This window comes from Zonotrichia leucophrys, chromosome 9, assembly GCF_028769735.1.
Source record: "Zonotrichia leucophrys gambelii isolate GWCS_2022_RI chromosome 9, RI_Zleu_2.0, whole genome shotgun sequence".
In the NCBI taxonomy this organism is placed as follows: domain Eukaryota; kingdom Metazoa; phylum Chordata; class Aves; order Passeriformes; family Passerellidae; genus Zonotrichia; species Zonotrichia leucophrys.
Genome location: NC_088179.1, coordinates 24697883 through 24725135, shown reverse-complemented (window position 1 = coordinate 24725135; position 27253 = coordinate 24697883). Strand labels below are relative to the sequence as shown.

Below are 27253 nucleotides of genomic sequence, written 5' to 3'. Positions count from 1 at the left end.
TGGTGTTTTTCCAGGTTGAAGAAATGATTGCAGATATACGCGATGTTTTTATAAAAACCTTAGATGAACTTTCCTGGATGGATGCAGAGACCAAAAAGAGAGCAGAACAAAAAGTAAGTTCTGTCTGAAATATTGGTAATGTGTAGTTCTATAAAAATTGCTATTTCAATTGCTTTTCCTGACAAAAAATAAGCAGTAACTTCTATATTATGATACCAACAAATTTATAGTTATGCTTATATAGGCACAGCAGTTTAGGATTCCAAGGGAAGGGCCTCTGGAGATATGCACACAAAATAGGAAAAATCTGCATACAAGATTAAGACCTTTCAGGCAAATCAGTGATTAAGGAGCTAGATAATGAATATCTACAGGAAAACAATACTGAAAATGAGAAGGAATGATTTCTGGTGATTTGACCAGCTATTAGGCAGAACAGGATAAAACCCATAAACTTGTGCTTTCAGTGAATGAAAAATTTAAACAAAATCTATATATAATTAACATCCTACAGTTTCTGCAGTGGCTTCCATATTGCCTTTCTTATGTAATTTATTATTTAAAACATGGCTGGATTTGCTATGGATATCAAATTCCCTTGTCCCTAGGCAAGAGCAATTAAAGAGAGGATTGGTTACCCGGATGAGATCGTGACAGATGATGACAAGCTCAACAGTGAGTACCAGGAGGTAAGTTTGCACAACAGGCAGGGAAAAGGGTTTTCAGAGAGGAAAAGGGTTAAGGGCAACACCAACAATTGCTGAACTCCACTCAAAATATGTCTGCAAAGAGAGAATGAAGAGCTCTGGGAAAAGTACCCAGCTGCCAACACAGATCCAGCTACAATATCAACTCTGTGGTGTAGCAGAGCTCTGCAAACCACGCTCTAATTGTAGATCAAAAAATATTCTTAGAAATGTGTTGCTTAGCTCATCATGCTTAAGACTAGATTTTCCTGATCTGTGTGTCTTTAACACCGCCACTAACTCCTCTTCCCCCTTTCTTTTTAGTTGAACTACAAAGAAGAAGAATACTTTGAAAACATTATCCAAAATTTAGTATTTACCCAGAAGAAAAGGTTGAAAAAGCTTAGAGAAAAGGTGGACAAAGAGGAGTAAGTATTTAATAATATTCTGTCTAGTCTTTTATCCCCTTTTCACAGGAGAAGGTACCTTCCAACTTCAAATATTCTGTGATTCTGTTACACAGTTTCTAGGCTTATTAACTCCATTAACGTTGCTATTAACAATTGAAATACTAACATTTATTTTTCTGGTGTTACCAGGTGGATAAGTGGAGCTGCTGTTGTCAATGCTTTTTACTCAGCAAGTCGGAATCAGATAGGTAAGGTTTACCTATTTATTTTTTATATATGTATGTATGAACTTTTAAAATGAATAACAAATTTGAGTGTAAAGATTCCTAATGTCAGCCTGCCCAACACCACCCATGGGAACGCAAAGCCCTGTCCATTCTGGCTGAGGATTAGAACCACATGGAGCCCCAAGGCTTGTGAACCATCCCAGCCCCCTGCACAGTGCTGCAAGGCTCCCCAGAGTCACGAAACATTTCACAACATTAATTATGCATCTCAGCATTTCTGTCACGTCCATTCTGCAAAGAGTGTTTGAATTTTAGTCATCCGAGTGTCACAGACTGCAGTGTCCTTTCTAGGCCATCACTGAGTACTGTGATCCACCCTAACTCCTGAAAACAAGTCCAAGGAAATGGAAAAGCCTTGTCCTGCAGGGCTCTGCACAGAAATGAAACAAGATTGTTCCTTGATGTGAGCATTTAGCTCTTGACTGAACAGTTAACACAAAAACTTCCAGAAGGCTTTGTTTAAATTAGCTTTGTTCAGTAATTTGTAGGAAAGGAATCATGATGTGGAAGACTGAAACTGGTGACTGGCAGTTAATGTGAGTCATAAATTCTTACCTCATCCTTCAACTATGGCATGCACAGGATAATTAAAGCAGTCTGATCTTTAGAGTGATGTCTGAATTAGAACTAGACTTTAAAAACCCCTCTGAAGAGCAGCTCTGTGCACGGGGTGTGGGGAACCTGGAGCTCTGTGGCTCCATCTGGGTGAGGTGTGACCTGCTCTGCTCCATCAGCAGTTCAGACCATCTGTGCTCTCTGATAACAGATAGGACAGTGGGACATCCATTCCACAGCAAACCAGCACTGGGGCTGTGCTAGAGGAGCCAGAGGTGGCTCCTCTCACTGCTGATACCTCTGTGCTCTCTGATAACAGATAGAACATCTATTCCTCAGCAAACCAGCACTGCACTGGGGTTGCTGTGGCAGCAGCTCCAGATGTGGCTCCTCTCACTGCTGATACCTCTGTGCTCCCTGATAACAGATAGAACACTGGGGCATCCATCCCACAGCAAACCAGCCCTGCACTGGGGTTGCTGTGGCAGCAGCCTGCACACACAGCACAACTGGCTCATTTCTAACCTCTTTGTTATTTTCTGGCTTTCCCATGGTTCTTTCTCGTCCTGAAAGAAAGCCCTAGAGCTGAACTGGATTTATGCTGAAATGCAAGAAATATCAATCTTCTTTCCTTTGCTGTGTGAGGACTGTCACTCAATTCCTTCTGTCTAAGTTGTGTAGAGCTACATCCACCTCCTTCTCAGGGAGAATTAAAACTTCATATTGCAGAGGCAGCAGGGAGACAGGAAAAGGCCTTCAAGATACTAAGTGGAACTGAATATTTTATAGTATTTTATTACTCTTAATTTATAAAAAGATCAGAATTGCAACATGGTTTCTTTTTAAATGAATTGTTTTGTAGAAGAAGCCTAGAAAAATGAGCAGAGAAGTGGGTAAATGGAACTGCTTTGTTCCAGTTCTTTTATTGACAGCTTGGCCTATTTTTATTGATTCCAGTGGGAGTTACTTGTATTTTCAAGGGAAGAATAAATTCCTGTCTCCGAGATTGATTTGTGATGGAATGATCAAATAATCTATTCTTCTTGGGGGACACCCTCCCACTTCTCACAATGTTGTGAGGTTTGTTTAATGATGAGACTGAAGTCTGTGAATGCTAAGTGATGTAAATTGGAACAAACTGCTTTTTCCTGCAGAGCAGAAGCGTAACAAAGCACAAGCTGGTCATGGCTTTGGAAGTGTCTGAGGAGGGGGGTGCTCCTGCTGCTCTGTTTCTCCTGTCCCACAGCATTGTTGGGAGATCTGAGAGAATGGGGTGGTTTGGGTTGAGCCCATAACACTGGTCTGGCCCCCCTGTACCTGCAGGGTGACAGGGCAGGGCCTTGGCTGTGCTGTGCCTTCCTCTTCAGTGTTTACTGGTGTGATGGTGTTCACGGGGGTCCCAGGATGAGGGGAGAGACGAGGATCTGACTCCAGGTTTCAGAAGGCTGATTTATTATTTTATTATATATATTACATTAAAACTATACTAAAAGAAGAAAAGGTTTCATCAGAAGGCTAGATAAAAATAGAATAGAAAAGAATGATAACAAACCAACATGAGCTGATCACAGATGCACCTGTTGCATTCCACAGCAGCAGATAATCGATGTTTACATTTTGTTCCTGAGGCCTCTGAGCTTCTCAGGAGGAAGAATCCTAAGGAAAGGCTTTTCCATAAAAGATGTCTGTGACAGCCTGTGCTTCCCTTCCAGTGTTCCCTGCGGGCATTCTGCAGCCCCCTTTCTTCAGCGCCTCCCAGCCCCGCTCCCTGAACTACGGCGGCATCGGGATGGTCATCGGGCACGAGATCACGCACGGCTTCGACGACAACGGTGAGCGCCAGCTGCCCTGGCACAGCACCCAGAGATCGGGGGTGTGACACACAGGGTGTGTGACATGTTTACAGGGTGTGCGACACGCTTATGGGGTGTGTGACCTGCTTACAGGGTGTGTGACACGCTTACAGGTGTGTGACACGCTTTACAGGGTGCGTGACACACAGGGTGTGTGACACGCTTACAGGTGTGTGACACGCTTACAGGGTGTGTGACACGCTTACAGGGTGTCTGTCCTGCTTACAGGGTGTCTGTCCTGCTTACAGGGTGTGTGACACGCTTACAGGGTGTGTGACACGCTTACAGGGTGCGTGACACACAGGGTGTGTGACACGCTTACAGGTGTGTGACACGCTTACAGGGTGTGTGACACGCTTACAGGGTGTGTGACACACTTACAGGGTGTGTGACATGCTTACAGGGTGTGTGACCTGCTTACAGGGTGTGTGACACGCTTACAGGGTGTGTGACACGCTTACAGGTGTGTGACACGCTTACAGGGTGTGTGACACACTTACAGGTGTGTGACACGCTTACAGGGTGTGTGACACGCTTACAGGTGTGTGACACGCTTACAGGGTGTGTGATCTGCTTACAGGGTGTGTGACACGCTTACAGGGTGTGTGACACGCTTACAGGGTGTGTGACACGCTTACAGGGTGTGTGACACGCTTACAGGGTGTGTGACACACTTACAGGGTGTCTGTCCTGCTTACAGGGTGTGTGACACACAGGGTGTGTGACACGCTTACAGGTGTGTGACACACAGGTGTGTGACACGCTTACAGGGTGTGTGACCTGCTTACAGGGTGTGTGACACGCTTACAGGGTGTGTGACACGCTTGCAGGGTGTGTGACACACTTACAGGGTGTGTGACACACTTACAGGGTGTGTGACACGCTTACAGGGTGTGTGACACGCTTGCAGGGTGTGTGACACGCTCTAGGGCTCCATCCCCTCAGGGAGCACCCAACAGGGAGCTGAATTTCCCTGTGTAACTCGGACTCTGGGTTCCTGAGCCACCACAGCGCTGCTCTCCCAGGAGCACACTCCAAAGTCGTGCTCGCTCCAAGCCCTCTTTTCTCATATGAATAATTCTGTTTAACTCCCTGTCACAGGCAGGAATTTCAATGAGAACGGCGACCTGGTGGACTGGTGGAGTGAAGAATCAGCGCGGAATTTCAAGGAGCTGTCCCAGTGCATGGTGTACCAGTATGGGAACTTCTCGTGGGACCTGGCAGGCGGACAGAACGTAGGTCCTGCCCGGGGAGGCAGCGCTGCTCTCAGGGCAATAACTGAGTTATTCCTCTCTGTTCCACCATGGCTCTGCCTTTCCACAGCCTGACAATGTATGCCATCACACAGGACAGGGAACAGATAAAACTGATGAAACTCCCAGCCTGAGATTGTCCCAAAACGTGTTGAAGTGTGGGAACTCAGAGAGAGGCCAATGAAAATAGAGAAGAAAATTTCAGCATATTTTGCTGCCCTTTTATTCACACATTAAATTCAATCAAAGCATGATTCTAGATTTTGCACCTTTGACTATCATTAATCAATATGATGGACTAATACTTAAAATAATGATTTTTAGAAAACAGAATTAGATGTTTCCCATTATCAAAGCTTCATCATCTTTGGTGCTATTTGACTGACTCAGGAATACCTGCTAAATAGAGATCTACATATCTGGCTACCAAGAAGCCACTGAACTTGCCTCCTATAGAGAAAAATACCTTCTAGCAGGTTTGCTGATGTCTGTTAACAACAATTTCAGCAGTTTTGAGTTTGAATTTTAACTTGTTCTACAGACTACAGATTCTGTAGTTCCACTTCCTCTAACTGGAGCTGTGGTAAGAAACTGAGGATTAAAGACAAGGAGAAAAGAGGAAGAATAAATGAGCAATGACTAAGTAGCAGAAAGTCTGAGTGAGAGATCCAGAGGTGAGAAAGTTGCCTGGAGGGGAAGGAAGAGGATTAGAAAAACAATAGTATCTCAAAACACGGATTTTGAGACAAGGGACATAAAGACTTTTCAGAGATGTTAACATAATCTTCTGCTAAACCTTCAGATTTTAGGGTAATTCTTGCCTTTAGAAACTGGAAAATGCACAAAGTTTGGTGTTACAGGTCCTGGATGAGCTTTTGTTTTGAAACCAATAGTTTTCCTTTCTATTTTACAGCTGAGTGGAATCAACACACTAGGAGAAAACATTGCTGATAACGGGGGTGTGAGACAAGCATACAAGGTAAGAAATATCCATTTCTCTATTTTAGCTGAAACTGTCAGAGATTAAGCAAGTCAGTTTCAGAGCCTTGGAAGAAGAAACACAATTTCTGTGTTGGGGACAGGACCTGACCTACTGTGCCATCGAGGCCTGCATTAAAGCCACTGTCCAGCTGTGGCATTTCTCTCACCCTGTTAATCGTGTCAGGCTACAGATTACCTGTTCCTAGGGAACTCTTTTTCAATGTTTTTTTCCCTTTGTGAATAAGGAATGTGAGGAATGGAAACATTCCCTGGCTGACATTGGACCATGACCTGAAGGAAGTGCTGACACCAGCAGCTGGCTGCCTCTGGCTGTGTTTTTCACCAGGTTTTTCACGCCAGGAAGGAGGGCAGGATGGCTTTCTTGTGACCCATAAACACTTTGCTTTTCATCTTGCTCAGGTGGCTTGGGCCCTCTGTGCTGGTATCCAAGATGCCAGAGACACTGGAGTCCCTGCACTCAGCCCTCCAGGCAGCTGGATGCTTTCTGGCTTTGCTTTCCTTCTCTTCCCAAGCAGCTGCTGGACTCCCTAGGTTGGCCATCATTGAGACTGGCATTCAGAGAGACTCAGGTTATTTTGTGAGCGTGGTCTGGGATAAAGCAGCCAGTCAGCTTCTTCTGTTTATTCACAAATATCCTCCTTCTGCTTCCCTGAACACCTTCTGTGGCAAAACACTCAACCCTTGGCAGCTGAGTGCTGTCCCTGCCCAACAAAGAGCCTCTGGATGCATGGCCAGCTCTCACTGCAAATGGACATGTTTGAGGGCAAACACAATTATTAATGAGAGTTAAGGAATGGTTTGCAAGCCTAAAAGAGGCTTCAGGATTATTAGATTAGTGTGATCTTTGGTGACTGGAATATTTGTGCAAAGTACAAAGCCATGAAAGGGGATACGCTTTCCGAAAGGAATGGGAGTAGCCAGAAAAATTAGGTCAGAAGTATTAAAAATTATTATGACATCATGTAAACAGTAAAAAAAGGTCCAGAAGGAGTCTTGAGGGGTCAGTATCCCACCCCCCTGTCCATGCAGGTAGAATTAACCCCTTGTGCACCCTTCCAGAGGAGCACTCCCACTCCACCTCGTGGCACTGCCAGTGCCGCCGCGGCTCTGCCTCCAACAAACACAACAATTGCTCCTTTCTCTCCTGTGACCTTTCACATATTTGAGGACTTACATGCTTCAAGGCCCAGACTTCTCTCCTTTAGACTAAACAAACCCAATTCTTTCAATCTTTCCTCATAGGTCATGTTTGCTGGACCTCTGCTCATTCTTGCTGCTTTCTTCTGGACTCTCTCCAGTGGGTCCACATCTTTCCTGAAGGGCAGTGCCCAAAAGTGGACAGAGCACTCCAGCTGAGCCCTGGCCAGAGTGGAGTAGCGGGATTACTTCATGTATTTCATATAAGCCACTCCTGTTTACACACCCCAGTACAGCACTGGGCCCTTTGCAGTGCTGTGGCACTGTTGGCTCTCGTTCAGCTGTTATCCATGGAAACTTCCAGAAGTTTTCCATGGACCTGCTGTCTGCTCATCCCTCAGCTGTGCCTGGGCAGTTGATTGGCTTTGCTCGTGCGTTGCTTTGGCTCTGACTTCAGGCAGAACATTTCTGCAGCATCTTTCATCAGGGATGAGACACCAACAACACATCCACGTTTGACACGTCTCCATGAGAAACATGAAAGCAGCTGCCCTTACTGTGGCAAGGTTTAAAGCCTTCTGCAATTCACTTTAAAAAAACCAAACCCCAAACAACACACAGTGGGAAAAATCTTTTTTCCATAATGCAGCATTAGATTATTGATAGCACAGTACTAGGAAATGGCCCTGATGTCTTCTGCTTCAAGGTGGCACGTGTGGGATGGATGGCCAAGGGAGGCAATGATTGATTATGTCAAAGAATCCATGTTCCTTCTCGTCATCATTTCATTTTGACTGGAAAAATGCTGGAAGTGGTAACATTTCTGCTCACTTCATTCTACAGGCTTATGAGAACTTTGAGAGAAAACACGGAAAAGAAAAACTCCTTCCTGGTCTCGACATGAACCACAAACAGCTGTTTTTTCTGAACTTTGCACAGGTATCCTTTCCTCCTTGCCTGAGGGCTTTGAAAACCACTTGGCATTACAGTTTAGCAGCAAGTCAGAACAGGCTGCCTCCCATGGGCTAAACAAGAGCTGGCAGAGCTGCAGAGCTGAGCAGTGCTCACTGCACAGCAGTGAAATTTAAGTCTTGTTGGGTGATTTTTATCTTCCCCAAAGAAATTAATTTGGCCACTTGTAAGCCTGGTAGGAAGTGCCTTGTGCCCAAATGCCTTTGTCTGAGGACAGTGATGTATTTTTTTAACAAAATACACCCTTTCTCCTCTGTGTTCTAATGTGGGATTTATTCTCATGAACATCAGGTATTTCACAGTTAAATAACAGCAGGTCTCTTCCTGTAAAATCTGAGGCTAATGATGCTTCTCTCTGTTACCTGTGCAGGTGTGGTGTGGCACGTACAGACCAGAATACGCAGTGAACTCCATCAAGACCGACGTGCACAGCCCAGGCCGATTCAGGTCAGCAGAGCCAGCCCCCCAGAGCAGCCCTGAGGTTGCTAACACCTCTGCAGAATGGGATCTGTGTGGGGAACTGCAGAGACCCTGCCCAGGGCTGGGCTGCCCTTCCAGGGGGCTTTGACAGGCACACACCACAGGCAGAGCACTCTGGAGAGGGCTGGGCTGTTCCTGTCCCTCCAGCACTGCCCAGACGGGCAAAGCCCTTCCCAGGCAGCTCCACAGGCAGAGCAGGGATGTGGGATCATTGTCTCATCCTTGAGAACATCCAGCTTAATTCTGTCCACACTATGGAGCAGCTTTGAACAGCCTCCACCCCAGGACACGCAGCATCACCTGGCTGTCACTGTGTGACTGTCACTGCAGTCCCAGTGACTGTGTCTGGGATCCAGGGCCCATCCACAAATCCCATCTCCTGCAATAGCTCCTGTTAGGGTTCTTGTACACAGAACAACAGCATGGATGAACTTTCATCTGTAGAATCAGTGGAGATCACTGCCCTCCCTGCTAACAAGCCCTGTGCAGTGGCACAACACAGATGTGCATTCTGTGTCTGGAGTGCCCAGCCAGCCTTCCCAGGACCAGCTGGGCTCAGTTCAGTGGAGCCCTGCAGGAAATGTGGCTGCTCAGGCCAGACTGGGATCTTTCCTTTTTCTCTGGAGCCAGAGCAGCCTGTTCATCAGCAGTGCAGCAATGTGCTCCAATAAACCTGTCTGGTCCCACGCCACGGTATCAGTGGCAGCGCAGCCATCACAGCATCTGCGGGAGGCTGAGCCCTCCCCAGGCTCCACGTCCACCAGAGCCAAGCTCTGTGCTGGTAGAATCCCCCACATTAACCCCGGTATCTTTCCTTGAACAGCTTTCAGCAATCCCTGTTTGCCCCCGCGCTGGGATGCTCAGTGAAAGCAGCGGCTGTTCCTGCTGTTCTCCGTGTTTCCCCAGGGTGGGTTGTGCTATCTGGGATCTCTCCCAGAGGCACTGTGTGCTCCTGCAGCCAGGCCTGCCTGCTCTCGGTGCTAATGAGGCTCCAGAGGCCCTGCAGAGCCTCAGCACATCTGATTTGGACGAGGTACAAGGCCTTTGAAGTGGCTGGTTCAGCATCCAGTGCAACAGGCGGTGTTTGTGTGCACCCTGGGCACGTCACATCGAGCTGTGCTGTCTGTACCTCGGCAGGACAGGCTATAAACTGTGCATGCAGGGACACAGGTGCTCATGAGAAACCAGACAACATCCCCAGAGTGGGCAGTCATTTACAGCATGAGGCCCCCTAAGAGCTCTAAAACAAAAACATTTCATGAGACATACCCACAAAATTAACACCTAATAAGGTACTACACAAGTGTCACTAAGGCTCCCCAGGTGCCTCTTTTGATTATTACCTGGGGATTGCAATGAGCCTTTTCAATACCTGCTACACTGGCTGGGGGCTGCTTCTCCTTGCAAGTAGAACAGGCAGCTCCTCATGGAAATTGTTAATTGCAGTGCATCCCATTTTAGCAGTCCTTGTTCACTGGAGCAGTGAAGATCACCAAAATTCATGAGGTTCCTGATAATCCTTTTTCTGTGCCATGTCCTGTTCCACTGCTGGCTCCCAAGAGCAGGGAGTCATTTTTGGCCTTCTAGAACAATTCAAGTATTGCAGGTGTCCCTGCTGAACTTCACCTCAGCTTCTGTGGGCGCACCCTGGTTCTAAGGATGAACATAATTCTCAGAATAATCATGAATTACTCAAAGAAACAGTTCTTTAAAGAACTTCTGAGGCACAATCAACATCCATCAGTATCTGTGTTTGACCTGTTTCCCTGCATAGGTATGTGCTGCTGTATCCTAATCCTGAAGGAACAAGTGACTCTTAGCAGATCTATTCACACGTGTTCACAATTACACATGTAAAATCAGCCCTAGCTGGAACAGCCTCATACTCACTCCCCATGTTGAGTTGAAAGCCATTGTTTGTAAGAGATTTTTGCCAGAAAACTCATTCACTGGAAAATCTGTGCAGAACGCCCAGAGGAGCAGCATGATCTCAGTTAAAACCTGGTTGGTGTAAAAATGTAAATGAACATTCAGTGAGGAGTTACCACCACAGCCCTTGACCTCGGGATTTTGTTTTCCCTTCACCAAGACACTCGGTGGAAACCACTGACAAGTGAGAAATCTGTTTGGGGGCAAGAACTGGCTGTGAGAGCCAGCCATGAGCAGGGGACAGGCCCTGTGTTTCTGGGGTTGCAATAGGGGCAAGACAAACTGAAGGAGAAAGCACAGCCAGCCCTTGAGGTGAGATGAAGCAAGGCAGAGCTCAGCAGCGGGGCGTTCCCCGCGCTACGCTGAGGTGACACAACAAAAACAAATTACAAAATATGGGTCGTGTTGTTTGTTTCAAACCCAGGCCAGCAGCAATGACAGCGTGTTGCTTTCTTTTAAAGGGTCCTGGGGTCGCTGCAGAACTCGCCAGAGTTTTCAGAAGCCTTTTCTTGCACCACGAGAGACAACATGGACCCTGCCGAGAAGTGCCGCGTCTGGTGACGGACTGCAGGCCCCGCACCTCAAGGAGCTTTCCAGGAAAAGAGACCTTTCCAGCTGATTCAAGAGGGGGAGGAGGGAAGGGAGCTGAGTGGAATGTGCTGGAGACACGGCTGTGACCCTTGGCAAACGTGCAAACCCCAAATCACCACCCTGGCAGCAGGGAAGGCAGCGCTGGCTGCTGCTCCCCAGAGCCCGCAGGCCCAACTCACCTGGCAGCGCACAGCTCACCTCACCTGCAGCTGTAACGCTGCCCACAGCCCAGGGAGTGTCATTGGAAATGGCAAAGTACAGCCCACGATCTCCCACGGGCCGGTGAGTGCAGGTTTCTGATCAGGGCAGGAGGGAAACACTCAGAAACACACATTTTAGCCGTCATACCACGACAGAGAGACAGCAGTTTATATCCCAGTGTCAGACTCTGTACCCTCTGCTGTTGCAGGAAATCTGTTCTACCAAATGTTTTCATTTTTACTTGAAACCATTTATACAAGAGGAGTCCAAAGACCTGCTGTACTTAAGTAACTTCTCACTAATTACTCCAGCGTGTATTACCTGAAGTCTCTATTTACAACAGTTAATTTACAGCTTTCCAGCCCAAATGGAATCGTAGGTAATTTATTAAATTCTGTACCTATAATCTGTAAGATTGTGATCAAAGACCCTTTCACCATTTTCTAAGCTTTATCTTGCTTTCTCTAAAGTCGCTCTTTTTTAAAGTTTCTAGTAATGTATAAATCATAGTTTTTATATTTAAATCTTGAGCTACACTTTTGACTTGAAGTATTGTAACATATTTTATCAGTGGCTGCATAGAACTGGGAAATTGGACTAAAGCATGGTATCGGGCAATAAGACAAAGCCTACAAAACTGAGTTCTCCAATGGAGGGCACAAACAGGGCAGTTTCCAGGCTGACTGTCAGTGCTCAGGCTCTGATCCTGCACGTCACTTGTACGTGTTCTGATCAGTGTCAGCCCTCACATCAGCAAAGCTGCACAGCTGATTGCAAGAGTCTGAAGGAGCTTTAAGCAAGAGGGTAAAAGGCTTTAAATCTGCAATGATATGTATTAAACATCCTCATGCAGATTGCAAACGAACTTACTGCTTTGTTTATCAAAGCAAAGACATTTGCAAACCAAGTACCAGATACCTCAGATGACTGCTACAATAGGTCTATTTAAAAAACCTATGTCCTTTTAGCCGAGTTTGTCATCTGATCAAAACATTTTGATAATAAACTGAAATTATGAGCCAAATGCAGTGCGTGTTCTTCGTAGGAATTATGAAAATGGTGCCCCCGCCACACCCGGAGCAGGACAGGGACTCGCCGTGTGTTGTTCCCTTTGTGCTTCCGCCCAGAGCAGGGCAGGGCCCTCAGGTCTGGGGGCATAACGGGGTCACTCGGGCCCAGGTGAGCCCAGGTGTGTGAGGTGCTGCGGGAACAGCCACGAGCAGGTGAATCTCTTCTCTGGAGGGGTGTCAGCCTCTGGGGCAGGAGAGACACAGCAGCGCCCGGAGCCGCTGTCCTTGGCGTGGGACTGGCAATGTCCCACCCAAACTGGCTCACAGGCAGCTGTTGTCCCTGTCCCCTGTCCCACACCAGCTCTGGCTCACAGGCAGCTGTTATCCCTGTCCTACCCAAACTGGTTCACAAGCAGGTGTTATGCCTGTCCCTGTCCCACCCAAACACTGGTTCACAGGGAGGTGTTGTCCCTGTCCCCTGTCCCACACCAGCTCTGGCTCACAGGCAGCTGTTATCCCTGTCCTACCCAAACTGGTTCACAGGCAGGTGTTATCCTTGTCTTACCCAAACTGGTTCACAGGCAGGTGTTATCCTTGTCTTACCCAAACTGGCTCACAAGCAGGTGTTATCCTTGTCTTACCCAAACTGGCTCACAAGCAGGTGTTATCCTTGTCTTACCCAATCTGGCTCACAGGCAGCTGTTATCCCTGTCCTACCCAAACTGGTTCACAGGCAGGTGTTATCCTTGTCTTACCCAAACTGGTTCACAGGCAGGTGTTGTCCCTGTCCCTGTCCCACCCAAACGCTGGTTCACAGGCAGGTGATATCCCCAGGGCTCTGTTCTGCACCAGTCGTGCTCTGTGTACACCAACACCCTTAAATGGGATTACGAGCACTGAAGAATATAAACATGAGCCTGGAGGTTTCCAGGATGCAGCATCCCAGGACATTGTGGGGGGACAGACACTCCTCTCTACCTGATTTACACCAAGAGCTGTTCAGGGGACACAGGGAAAGCCAGGCAGAAGCAAGCTTGGCATCCTGCTGTAGCAATGCTGTGGTGGCCTGACGCTGAGTTATCACCTCACTTTAATAGTGCAGCACCAGCATTTTCCAAGCAACCTGAATATGCATGGGTTTTTCCCCTCAATCACCAGCACCTCTCTGAGAGAAAGGAACCTGGCTCTCAAACACTCATTTAATTTTTCAGGAACTAAAAACCCCAAACCTTTTGCTGCCCCTTTTACCCCCACATGTGAGGAGAGCTGCACGCTGTACAGCTGCACCACGACAGCCACCCGAGTGGGCAGTCTGAAGGTGGTTACAAAAGGTCACTGCAGAGTGCTCAGTGATCTTCCAGCAGCGTGGGGGACGCATATTTTCTTGGAATAATCTTCTCTTTATTACCCCATAAAACTGGCAGGAACTCCTGCTTTGTGTACAGCAAGCCAGCTCGATGATATTGACGCCAGCCTAGAAAGTTATTTTGGTTTGCTCTGCCAAATCAGATCTCAAAAATCAGGTAAAGCTAAACCAGATTGCAGTGTTTACATTTTATCTCTGTAACATTTTAATTGGAAACATTCGATTTCCAGCGTTGTGAGACACCCAAAGAGCTGTTTGGGCCAGCGGGCCCTTTCAGAACTGTTTCCCTCCGTGCCTGGTAAATGAAGTGAGTTGTGAAAACACAGAGGTGGTCAGTGTGGAGTCACAGCTGGATCGGTCTGGGTGGGCTCAGACACTCATGGATGGAAGGTGGGACCCTGAGGTGTGTGTGGATCAGCCCAGGGTGGGCTCAGACACTGAGGTGTGTGTGGATCAGATCAGGGTGGGCTCAGACACTCATGGATGGAAGGTGGGACACTGAGGTGTGTGTGGATCAGCCCAGGGTGGGCTCAGACACTCATGGATGGAAGGTGGGACACTGAGGTGTGTGTGGATCAGCCCAGGGTGGGCTCAGACCCTGAGGTGTGTGTGGATCAGCCCAGGGTGGGCTCAGACACCAAAGGATGGAAGGTGAGACCCTGAGGTGTGTGTGGATCAGATCAGGGTGGGCTCAGACACTCATGGATGGAAGGTGGGACACTGAGGTGTGTGTGGATCAGATCAGGGTGGGCTCAGACACCAAGGATGGAAGATGACACCCCGAGGTGTGTGTGGATCAGCCCAGGGTGGGCTCAGACCCTGAGGTGTGTGTGGATCAGCCCCTCTCTCCCAGGACATCTGATGAGAATGGACCCCCTGTGCCCTCAGCTCGTTCCCAGGTGCACAAACCCGGTGCTGGGACAATTCCCAAACGGAATGTCACACTTCAGCGCTGCTGCCGACTGCTGGAGTGGCCCAGGAATGTTCGTGGCTGCACCACGGCCAAATCTATTTGTGTTTCCATTCCTAAAGCTCAGCAGACAGTGCCCACAGATGGAGACAGGATGTCTGACTGATGTGCCTTCCTCACATTCTCAAAATTATACTAATTATGTGAGCAGAAGTGAAAAAAATTAGTTTCTTTCTCTATTTAACCCCATCAGAGTTTGTTAAGAATTTTTTCACATTCCCTTAAACACACATCTTGCTGGGATCTTCCAGACATGCCTCTCACAATCAATTCTCTGCTTTAACTGGGGATTGAATTATTAATGATTTCATCTTCTCAGAACTGCAGTTCTTCAGTAGAAAAATCTCCATGCTCAAAAGCCCAGAGCTGTCAGTGAAAATGCAGTGATCTGATGCTCAGTTGTGATTTAAATGGCAAAGTCACTGGAAGTTCACATGGCTGATTATTGACTGGGGGAGTATAATTATCTCCAGTTCTAATTAAAAAGCAAACCCCAGCACAGGGCACTGAGGGCCCTGGTGAGCCCTGTTCAGACACACTGAGCTGCACAACCCTCCCAGCCCTGACTCGGCCTGGGCTTCTCTTTTCCAAGGACATGCAATGTTCTGTTTCATAGCAATGGAGTCCAAGAGATTTTCCCCATAATAACGCTAAAAATACTTGCCCAGGCCCCATGAGAAATTAACCCTTGCCTGTTTCTACCAAGCTTGAAGCTCCTTAGCTGGTGGGTAGCTGTTTTAAAAGTTTGCTGTTCAGCAAGCAGGCAGGATCTGACCTACCACGAGATTCCAAAAACCACTCCCTAAATTGCAAATAATCTGAGAACAGGGAAATAGGTTTGGTGATGCTTCCTAACGGATAAAAAGTGTGCACAGCATTTACATGCTTGATATTAAAAATAACTCATTTTATACGTATTTTAGTAATTAGAAATCTAAACTGAACTTCTGAGTTCTTCTGATCAACTTCATTGTAGGTTCTTCTCACCTGTAAGACACAGAAAAGAGCATTTTAAAGGGTGGCAGTGCCACGTAGGGCAGGGGACACTGCTGTCACTGCAGGGCTCTGCGTGTGGCACTGCTGTCACTGTGTGACACCGTCACTTACCACAGGGCTCTGTGTGGCACTGCCATCCCTCCGAGGTCAGGAGAAGACAATGTACACCATGAGGGCACAGCCCAGGATCCAGCCCAGCGCCAGCAGCACGGGCACAAGCAGGCGGGACAGCGGGGCCTGGGCTGGACAGGACACAGGAACAGAGCACAGGACAAGGACACAGGACAAGGACACAGGGTCAGTGACACTGGCAGGGACTCTCTGAGAGGATCCCACCACTGCCAGCACTAGGTGGGCACATCCAGGGTGCTGAGCCCTGGCTCAGCTGCTCAGCAGCCCTAGGCCAGGCTCAGAGGGGCCCAGGACAGAGCCAGGCTCTCTGTGGAGCACACAGGAGGCAGAACTGTGTGACACTGCCGTCACTGCACTGCCTTCACATCTACATACAGCAGCAGAACTTCATGGACTCTTCTGTGGGTTCCTGCAAACCAGATGCAAAGCCAGAACTGGCTTCACATCTCCATTCAACAGCAAAACTTCATGGACCCTTCTATGGGTTCCTGCAAGCAGCACACCCTTGCCAGAAAGCAGAATAACAACCTCTGAGATCTGTGACTTACCAGTACATTACACCTCTTACAGCACATCTTTACACAGGTAATGGAATGACGGGTTTCTGAAGGGATTAACAAACTGTGTGAAACTATCCACAACACCTTGCCCAGTTCAGATGGAGCAGGCAGACTCAGAGGGATTTAAGGAGTGACACATGGTTCTTCTGAAGCTCTGCACAGCACACCTGTCTCACCAAAACACTGCACAGTGTCTGCCAGAGGGACAGATCTGCCTCTGCTGCCATGAAAATATTAAATACATAAACAATTAAATATCCTGCCCCAAACCGGGTGTCCTTTTGCCCCAGGGGAGCAAACTCAGATATCTATCAAACTATCTCCCTAGATACCAGAGTCAGTGGTGCAAAAAAAAAAACAGGAGAAAAGTCTTTTAAAACTTTGAACGTAGCTATGAAGGTGTATTAAAAAGTTCCCTTCACAAGTGTTACCTGAGTAACTGTGCACACAGCACAGCTACAGTTGTAAATTTAAGTTAAATAAATAAAAATTTACAACAGATATAAAATTCATTTTGATAAACTTCCTTTTCTCCTTGGAGAAGTGAAGTGTGCTTACAATGGAAAGGTCATTATTGAAATTTCATTTTGCTCTGCCACTTGAGCTCTGTGGGGTTAAAATCTAAATTACTCTGCGTTCACTTGGCACTACACTTGGAGCTCAGCTCCACACAGCATAACAAAAATGCTGTCAAACAACTTATTTTACACACTGTCCTATTGTGTCAGCTAACCTGGAATGACAACTACAAAACATAGAGAAAACAAAACTGGTAGGATTCAAAAATACAGGAGGAACCCAAGCTGTTAATAGAATTAGCTTTTAAAGAGGTTACACTTTCTAACTGAAAAGTAAATTATATCTAGTGTATCAGACAAGAGCACAGGTAGCTGAGTGTATTCACACTGCATTGCTCAGACCTGTTAATTTCAGTATATAATAATGTATTATATATATACATCCCCATGTAATTGTGCCTCTTACCTGGTTCTGCCATTCCCCTCTGCTGGTTTAATGGCAGTTAGGGTTTGCCTCTGCAGCAGCTCTGAGAGCCCTGGGATGCTTTAAATAGAGCAATATTTGGAATGTGCTGCAGCTGCCTGGCCCACTGGTGCCAGGGGTTGGCTATAAGCATTCAATTGTCTAAAAAGGCAGGAACAAGGGCTTCAAGGTTACCTCTGCCTGTCCCTGCACCTCTGTTTCAGAGCAGTCTGACCACAGAGGGGTCTGTTTCCTGAGGAGGGAGGGCAGCAAGGCTGAAAATGCTTTGTGGTCTCTTTATAGGCATGAAGGCGCCATGGTAAACGCAGCCAACACTCAGGAGCACCCTGTACCTCCAGCATGGCAGGGACCTGCTGTGCTCTGAGTGCCCCACGCTTCTGTCAGCCCTCTCCTATGGAAAACCCAGCCAAGCCCTGCTCAGGGTTCCTGCACAGTTATCCATCCCCGTGGTCACCAGCTCTCTGCCATGCACTGTTCAGCCCATCACAACATTCTGAGACACGAGAGTAAACCAACAGCTTCACTTTCTTTGTCTGGCTTTGCCATAAAGAAAATCTTTTTGGGATAAGATCCAATTTGTTGTGAAAAGAAATATGACTCTGTGTCAAATATTTATTGGGAAAAAAAATCTCTGATACAATAACTTTGTTGGCCGCACAGCTGTTCCTGTAAGAATCCTATCTGGCTTGGTTCTGGTAATTATATCTATCCTGATCTCATGGAAATAATTTCCAGCAGGAATCATGTATTCCTGACAAGAGCATCTGACCTTCAGGGCTTGGGATCCTTCCAGGCCCAGCTGCCACAAGCAAGGGCAGCGAGTCATTGCGGCTCACCCCAGTTTGGGCACTGCTCACACCAGTTTGGGTACAGCTCACCCCAGTTTGGGCACTGCTCACACCAGTTTGGGTACAGCTCACACCAGTTTGGGCACTGCTCACACCAGTTTGGGTATTGTTCCCACCAGTTTGGGTATTGCTCACACCAGTTTGGGCACTGCTCACACCAGTTTGGGCGCTGCTCACACCAGTTTGGGCACTGCTCACACCAGTTTGGGTACAGCTCACACCAGTTTGGGTGCTCTCCCCAGTGAGTGCTGCCCTGCACGTCCACAGCTGGACTCAAAGGAGATCAAAGCTGCAACTGCAGCAGATGGACTAACAGTATAGACATTATTTTAAACAACACATCTTCTGTTGGGAACTGAGGAATGAACTGCAGACATCAATTCCACAATAGAGCTCAGTCCAACAGCCCAAATAAAAAAAGCAGAGGGACAGTTTCAAAGTACAATAACAAGGAGGGGACACAGAGCTTAAGAAAACACTCAGAATGATCTGTGGCAACATGCAGCTGCTGCTTTGCTGCTGAAGAACAATCCACAAGAACCACAATTCCCTCATTTCTATCTGTGTGCCCAATTACGTGATCATGGTTTATGCTTTCCCCCTCTGTGCTGGACTCAGACACTCAATCTCAGAGTCACACGTGGATGGCAGCTGGGCTCAGAAATGAGATTCCCTTTCAGCCTCCAGCTCACTGAGGTGCTCAAACACATTGGTCTCAGAACCTTTGGGACTTCACTGCCATTAATGCTCCAAGTGGGAATCACTTCCATGCTTTAAATGTCTGCAGTGCTCCAAGGGAGTCAGGGCCAGAATCAGGAGGAGGAACAGGGCAAGGCAGCAGGGCAGCAAGGCTTTCTGTGAGAGAAGGGATTTCAACAGGAAAAATCCTTTTAGTGCCTGGTGTTTGGGCAGGAACTGTCAGAACCTCAGTGACCTCCCCCACTGTGCAAAGAAAATTGGCCATTTTTAGTGTTAAAATACCCAATATGTTCAGAGCACTTCCCAATCTTCATCACTGCAGCAGTAGCCAGAGATCAAATACTGGAATGTCACATTTCTATCTTTGTTGCTCTCTGGGAATCTGAACCCATATGCAGGAGGCTGGCAAAGAAATGTTTTGTTTTACAAATTCTATATGATCCCTATAAATAACTGCAGCCTACACAGCCTTAGAGGAGATTAGAAGGACAGACCAACTCATCTCCACAAAGGGAATGCTCCAAGTAATAAAATCTTTATAGCTTTGTAATACTGGTATTAATTTTTAAATCATGCTTCTTTTAATTGATCTTTTCTCCTTTAAGAGAAAACCCTGATTTATGAGTGAATCAAAAGGCCTTGAATTATTTTATGACTTTCCCATAGTCTCTTGTGACCTGCAGACTGACATATGAGAATATCAGATTATTGCATTCACAAAATAGGTTTATGTGTGGAAAATCTGTCTAATAAATGCATTTTATTAGTCACACCAATCTTAACATTTGAAAGCTCCCTTAAATATTGCTAGGCATTACTTCTACTCACATCCACATCATGACAATAAAGGCTGATTTATTTGATAACTATGCAGCCAAAGACCTGAAAAAATCCATGTATTAAGCTACTAAATAATTAATTCCACACGCTGCTTCCTAAGGCTCTGGGTCTGCACATCATTTCTGCTGGCAGAGAGCAGCATCACCCAGCTGAGTGCTGAGATACATACTATGGTTTGTACCTTACTGCAACCTGTTGCTGTTGACTTGGCATTTCCTTCAGAGCTGAGAGGCGTTTAATGTGTCACTTGGATTTGAGCTGAATCCTCACTCCTGGGCCAAGTCAGACCTCCAGGCCCACCACGCTGCGTTTTCCATCTGATTTCTCTGCTGTGACAGAACAATGAAGTTAATAATTGCTCCATTCTGTTCCTCTTTATTGGATCTTACTGTGTCCTCTGAAACAACATTGGCTTGTGCCAGCAGGGAACACAATGGCAAAACACAAACAGCCAAACTTCACAAACTGGCTGAAGAAAAAAGGGTGTGTCCGTTATCATCAACTGTGAAAGACTTTCTAAAATGTCATGTTTGTCTAAGATTTATTTCTTGATTTGACCATTCCAGTTGACCATAAACACTGGATAAAATGGAGCAAGCTAATTTCAATGTCCTCTTTAGAGCAAAATGAAGAATTGCTTCAGAATCTTTTATTCTACATTTTCATAGAATCAGGGAATGGACAATGTTGGAAAAGACCTTTAAGATCACCAAGTCACACCACTGGAGATGTTCCTTCCTTTGGCAGTCCATCTACCTGAAGGAGAACATGAGAGGGATCCTTGTCCTTGCTTTCCTACAGCTTATATATTCCTTTTTAAATGAACCCTCTGTGGTGGGAAAAATGCACTTTTAAATTTACTATGGCAAACCAGTTAATTCAAAAAAGTTTTGCAAAAAAAAAGCTGTGAAGATATTACCAAGTTTTACCTGACCAGAAAGCAATAAAAATGGACAATTTCATGCACAAATTAAAAGACAATCTTATTTGTAAGAAGGGAGCAGTTTTAGGAGGAAGATGACTGCAACCACCGAGTCCTTGCAGAAAAGGTGTGAGGAGCAGCAGCTCCAGACTGGTGCTGCAGTTCCCTCTTGCGACAGCCAGAGCAAATTCCTGTTTGCAGGGAAGCAGGAGCTCAGTCAGCAGAGCCACACACAGGGGCGAGGGCTGGGGATTCCAAACAAACCAAACCTGCCGGTTTTCAAACACCCCTCGGGGAAGGTGTGTTCTCTCTTTTGGGCTTTGGAAAAGGAGATTCCCCACCCGGGATGCCTTTGCCGCTGTTCACACGAATCCCACAGCAGCTGGAGGGAATGAAGCACCTGCACCCCTTTGCTCAGCCCGAGGTCCCTCTGGCACTGGCCAGGATGCTCCAAGGTGACCCACAGGGGCACTGCCTGCTGTTCACATCCCTGAGTAACCAAGGGCAGATTTACAGGCAGAAACAGAGACTGGGGTCCCTCTGGCACTGGCCAGGATGCTCCAAGGTGACACACAGGGGCACTGCCTGCTGTTCACATCCCTGAGTAACCAGGAGCAGTATGTACAGGCAGAAACAGAGACTGGCTGCTGGCCTGGCATGGCCTCTGCTGCATCCAGGCAGATTACAAACAGAAGGGGGAGGCTCTGGCCCAGGTGCCGCGGGCCTGCCTGCGTTCACACCGAGCTACCGGACAATGTACACCCAGAACGAGACTGGCTGCTCCTGGCAGAGCTCTGCCCTGCACTGCCATGCCCGCAGAGCTTGCCCGCATTCCCCGGAAGCTCCTTCAGAATGGACTGGACAGATGAGGCTTCTGGCACCCAGAGCCGCCTCTGTCACTGGGTGAAAGCTTTGATGCCTGTAAATTCTGGAAGCAAACTCTCCGGACAGCTTCAAGAGCAATACATGCAGCGGCCTTCCCATATCTGGGGATAGCCTTTAACTGGATGCAAACAATGAACATTTCTAAGTAACCTACAAAAGGAAAATGAAGCCGGATTTTGGGATGCAACGCCGCTGGGATAAGAACCGACAGGAAGGGAAGGGAAGGGAAGGGAAGGGATAGCAGGGAGGAAGGGATAAGTGAACGAAGGGAAGGGAAGGGAAGGGAAGGGAAGGGAAGGGAAGGAAGGGAAGGGAAGGGAAGGGAGGGAAGGGAAGGGAAGGGAAGGGAAGGGGAAGGGAAGGGAAGGGAAGGGAAGGGAAGGGAAGGGAAGGGAAGGGAAGGGAAGGGAAGGAAGGGAAGGGAAGGGAAGGGAAGGGAAGAGGGAAGGGAAGGGAAGGGAAGGGAAGGGAAGGGAAGGGAAGGGGGAAGGGAAGGGAAGGGAAGGGAAGGGAGCTCCTCCTGCAAGAGCCCTGCCCTGGGAAACATTTTCATGTCCCGCATTTCTGTTACCCCACCTCTCCACCCCTTCCCTTGTTTTTAGGGAGCAAAGAACAATGCCTGAACTCAGCTGTCTCTCCTCAAAATCAGCGTGTTTTGCAATGCTCCTCAAGTGACAAAAGAGGTCACAAGTGACATTTCCCCAAATTGGTGCTGTATTTTGAAGAATGATGGGTATATAAAACCCTCCTTCAGATGATAAAAGGCCAATGATCCCTTTTCCAGGCCCTTCCCCGCACACAGAAATTTACCACTTCAATTACTCCACTTTTAAGTTAATTGCTGCAAAAATACTGAAATTCTTATTTGAGTAAAAGGCTTTCCTCGGAGTCAGTTTATTCTGGGTTCATTTAAATTAATCTGAAATAAGCTATCTTTAAACCTCATCAAGAGCATGTTATCTTTTGTAAGGGCTTAAGAGCTTTACGATCATGCTGCCAGTAAAAGCACAGGCAGAAAAGCCTGAAGGCTGGGGGGGAAAGAGAGTTTTGAAGGTTTTTATAGGCATATCATCTCTAAAAATAGTCTTTTGGCCAGTTATCTTGCAGTTTGGATTTAAAGCAAAAATGGAGGCAAATCACCCTCCTGGGGGTGTGATAATCTCTGCTGGATCATCTTCTCAGCAGATAGCAAGATCTTGTTTTCTAAATGTGTGTCACAACTTTTCATGGATTTTTACCTGAGCACCAGCCTTTGCCACTTCAGCAGGTGCAGTGAACTGCCATCGAGTTTTCTAGGCTACAAAAATCCCAAAATATCCTGAAGTCAAAATATTCCATGTGTTACATGAACAGTTAGCATCATCATCAGCCAGCAGCAATAGTTTAGAATATACAAAAACCCCAAAAGAAGCACAAAAACCACTTAATTCCCCTCTCCAGAGAAACTGATGCTGCTGGTAACTGATACAAATATATTCAGTAAATATTGTTGTTATTGTTGATATGATTACTGCTGTTGTTATTGTTGTTATTGATGTAATTGTTGTTATTATTATTAGATACATTCCCTCATGTAAATTGATTCTAAAACCCCAAGGCTTATTTTTGTCTGAGCAGACACATGGGAAGGGAAGTAAAGCAACAGTTTAATTTCCAAATACTTTGGGATTTTTCAGACATTCCCTAAGTGACTTTTTTCCCTGGGGAGTTACTTCTGAACAAGCAAAATAAAGTTTAAATGCTGCCAAATGCCAAAGGATGTTTTCTTCTAAATGAATGCTAATTAAATTAGTAGCAAAGGTAATTACATTGACCTTAAATTCTGGATGCATTAAGCGACATTCAGATGGAGACAGTTAATATTCAGTGTCATGTCTTTCTGCACTGGCACATTAGCATACAATTATTATGGTGCAGTTATTAATGAAGGATCTGTGATGCACTGACCACGTCCTTGATCCCTGTTTGTGCAGCTCCTTCAGGCACTGACTGTGGCACTGCCAGGGCCTCATCCCACAGGTGACCAGGGCAGGTTTGCAGGGCAGTGCAGGAATTGGTGCCACGGCTCTGAACTCCTAAAATGAGCTCAGGTGAGTTAAAACTGATCCCAGAGTGTCACAGACATCTTTTATGGAAAATCCTTTCCTTAGGATTTTTCCTCCTGAGAAGCTGAGAGGCCTCAGGAACAAAATGCAAACATTGATTATCTGCTGCTGTGGGATGCAACAGGTGCATCTGGGATTGGTCTCATGTGGTTGTTTCTAATTAATGGCCAATCACAGTCAGCTGGCTCGGACAGAGAGCTGAGACAGAACCTTTGTTATCATTCCTTCTTTTTCTATTCTTAGCTAGCGTTCTGATGAAATCCTTTCTTCTATTCCTTTAGTATAGTTTTAATGTAATATATATAATAAAATAATAAATCAGCCTTCTGAAACATGGAGTCAGATCCTCGTCTCTGCCCTCACCCTGGGACCCCTGTGAACACGGTCACACCAGAGAGCTCCATTCAAACAGTGTCCTTCACAGAGCTTAAAGGAGCCTTCAGGCCATCCCTCCTGTGACTCCTTCAGGAGTGTGGAGCTGTCACAGGATGCCACCCTTGTCCTTCCAACAGCTGCACGGCAGCAGGGCCCGGGAAAGGGCCCAGGAACCTGGGAGGACCAAAGGGGCTGGAGGGACAGGACAAGGGAATGGCTTCCCTGTGCCAGGGGCAGGGCTGGATGGGATATTGGGAGGGAATTGTGCCCTGCTCTCCATGGGGAGGAACAAGGACAGCACAAACCCCAATGTCCAGATTTACTCAAATCCCGTCACAACCTCCAGTGTGCCAACGCTCACGGCAATGACAGCATTAAAAACCCACTGAAAACAGAGTAAAACAGTCTTAAAAGGCCATTCTTTGGCCTTTGTGCTGTGCCTGCCAGCTGTCCCCTGCCAGCTGGAGAGACAGGGGCTCGGTGACACCGGCTCCTCCCAAAGCATCCGTGCCCTCTCGGGGAAACAATGCCAGACTGGCATTTGGGCAGCAGGGCTGAGCAGGGCTGCTCCCTCCCTCCCTGTCAGGGCTCCTCTGGGACAGCTGACTGACAGCGTGCCGAGTTCCAGCTTTGTGGATGCACAGGCTATCTTTAGCTGATTTATTTTTAATTTGCTGTCTGCTCTACACTTACTGCTGCAGGGTCCCTGCACTGCATTTCCCAGTGCAGTGCTCACCCCTGTCCCACTGCACCTTGCCCCCAGCCACTCCAGAAGCATGAACTTAGGCATATATAGTATATATATTATATATTGGTGTACACAGGAGTCACTAAGATCACAGCTTTGCTCTCTTTGTGCTCTGCCCTAAGCTCTGACACTAGAATGATGACACAAAAAAACCTACACAATGGAGATATTTTAAAGTATTATTCTCTAGCCTTCCCAAAGTAGTCAATACGTTTTTAAATGTCAATAAATTATTTTCTCCTACTGAAATTAAAAGTTTTGGATGGTTCTCTCCAGGCTGGTCAATAATACTGACAGAAGGAGCTGCTTTTGGAGCTCTTCACTGACTTTGACAAACATTACAGGAGAGCCTGGGCCTTAAACCACAACTATTTCTATTCCCTCTGACAAATGATTGATTTCCTTGCTTTTGTGGCCATGAGGAAAGCTCTCCCTGCCCAAACAGGTATATCCACAAAGCTCCTGCCCACCTTGTCTCACACAGCAATATCCACCCACAGCACAACTCAATGCCATCCCTGCAGTGACAGCTCCAGACACAGGGAAGCCAATGATCCCATCACTTAAACATCCTCAGCTTTAAATGCTGCACCTGGAAATGCATTTTAAAATTTAGCATGAGATAATATTAACAAATTCCCAGTATTGCACTTATCCCTTATTTAAAAAGGCTTAAGATATATCCCTTTCTCCTTGTATAAACCAATTCAAGTTATATAATGTATGTGGATTTACTTTGCCCCAGTTCCAGCTGGCAATATATTGCTAAGCCAAGGCTGTACAATTGCAATTTGGCAGAAAACAGGTCAGGGATATATTACACATCAAAACTCTCCAACTGTTCTGAATGCTTCAAATTAAAAAGGCAAATATAAACAACACTTGTGTCAGAATGATCCTATTCCATTACCCTGCTCATAAATTTATACTGGGACAGTTTTTACTGGTTCTTTTGCTGCTTTTCCACATCTGTAGGTGCAGTTTGCTGTGACAGATGCTGGGACAAAGCCGGGCTGGGAGTGCAGGAGGGGGGACACCTGCACCTGGCCACTCCTGCCCTGCCTGCTGGAAGGGCTCCAGCTCAGGTCCTGCAGGGAAAAGGGAGTTTGGGGTAAAGAGTGATGGGGGAAACACCTCACAGTGCTGGGCTGAAGGTTTGCTCATCCAGGCTGTGACCCAGCCATGGCAGGGACACCGAGCTGTGATCCAGGCATGGGGGACACAGGGCTGTGACCCAACTATGGCAGGGACACTGGGCTGTGACCCACACCACAGGGGACACTGAGCTGTGATCCAGGCATGGCAGGGACACTGGGCTGTGACCCACACCACAGGGGGACACCGAGCTGTGATCCAGGCATGGCAGGGACACCAGGCTGTGACCTAGGCCACAAGGACACTGGGCTGTGACGCAGCTATGGGGGACACTGAGTGTAACCCAGCCATGGGGGACACAGGGCTGTGACCCAGCCATGGGGGACACTGGGCTGTGACCCAGCTATGGCAGGGACACTGGGCTGTGACCCAGGCCACAAAGGACACTGAGTGTGACCCAGCCATGGGGGACACTGGGCTGTGACCCAGCCATGAGGGACACTGGGCTGTGACCCAGCCATGGCAGGGACACTGAGCTGTGATCCAGGCATGGCAGGGACACTGGGCTGTGACCCAGCCATGGGGGACACTGGGCTGTGACCCAGCTATGGCAGGGACACTGAGTGTGACCCAGCCATGGGGGACACTGGGCTGTGACCCAGCCATGGCAGGGACACTGGGCTGTGACCCAGCCATGGGGGACACCGGGCTGTGACCCAGCTATGGCAGGGACACTGGGCTGTGACCCAGGCACGTATGCCTCCCCAGGCTCATTCCCAACGAGCTCCTCTCTGGAGCAGAGCTCTCCCAGCCTGAGGGCCATCGCTGCCTGCCCAGTGCCATGCCCTGTGAACCAGAGCATGTGCACTGCCAGACTGCTCACTGCCCTGCAGCCCCAGGCTGCCCACAAATTTATACTGGGGATTATAAATTTATAATAAACTCATCCTCAATAGATACCCAGGAAACCCAAGGATCTGCAGCCCTGCCCTTGCCTGGCACACGGGGTCAATGCTGCCTGTGAGCCCTGGTGCTGCTTTGGGCAGATTCACTTTGCCTTGTGCCACCCCACTGCCCAGCCTCTTCTGGCCTGCCTTAATCCTCTCAACTATATTTTTAGTATAATTACAGCTGCTCACTAATTTGCTGCTAACAGATGATTCCAAGTTCATTGAAGGAGATACCAGAACTACAGAGAGCCTCTTTATGCTCCACTGCCAATTTTAACAAATATTAAGGAGTCTCTAGTAAGTCATGTTAGTACTGAAATTAAACTGCATATTGGCTCTTTTGGGAAAAATATCTTCCTAACAATATAGATCTTGAACTAATTACAGATCTTAA

General features: G+C 47.2%; 2 protein-coding genes across 4 annotated transcripts in view; one reads left to right on the top strand and one right to left on the bottom strand.

The window, feature by feature from the left end:
* The window catches only part of MME (membrane metalloendopeptidase), a 31254-nt gene extending 19615 nt beyond the window's left edge, over positions 1–11639 (top strand). For all 3 annotated transcript variants that reach the window (XM_064721343.1, XM_064721345.1, XM_064721346.1), the window contains 10 exons: positions 15–113; positions 609–689; positions 1011–1114; positions 1286–1344; positions 3651–3770; positions 4893–5026; positions 5958–6023; positions 8027–8122; positions 8526–8602; positions 11026–11639. In XM_064721343.1, coding sequence (XP_064577413.1) covers positions 15–113; positions 609–689; positions 1011–1114; positions 1286–1344; positions 3651–3770; positions 4893–5026; positions 5958–6023; positions 8027–8122; positions 8526–8602; positions 11026–11125 — 936 coding nt within the window. In that variant the 3' untranslated portion in view covers positions 11126–11639. The remainder of the gene's footprint in view (positions 1–14; positions 114–608; positions 690–1010; positions 1115–1285; positions 1345–3650; positions 3771–4892; positions 5027–5957; positions 6024–8026; positions 8123–8525; positions 8603–11025) is intronic.
* Positions 11640–14815: 3176 nt separating this feature from the next.
* On the bottom strand, positions 14816–17387 carry STRIT1 (small transmembrane regulator of ion transport 1). Its single transcript, XM_064721512.1, has 3 exons — positions 17375–17387; positions 15810–15940; positions 14816–15689 (listed from the first exon to the last, which is right to left on the bottom strand). The coding sequence occupies exons 1-2, from the start codon at positions 17385–17387 to the stop codon at positions 15846–15848; spliced, it is 108 nt and encodes a 35-aa protein (XP_064577582.1). The 3' UTR covers positions 14816–15689; positions 15810–15845.
* Positions 17388–27253: the final 9866 nt, after the last annotated feature.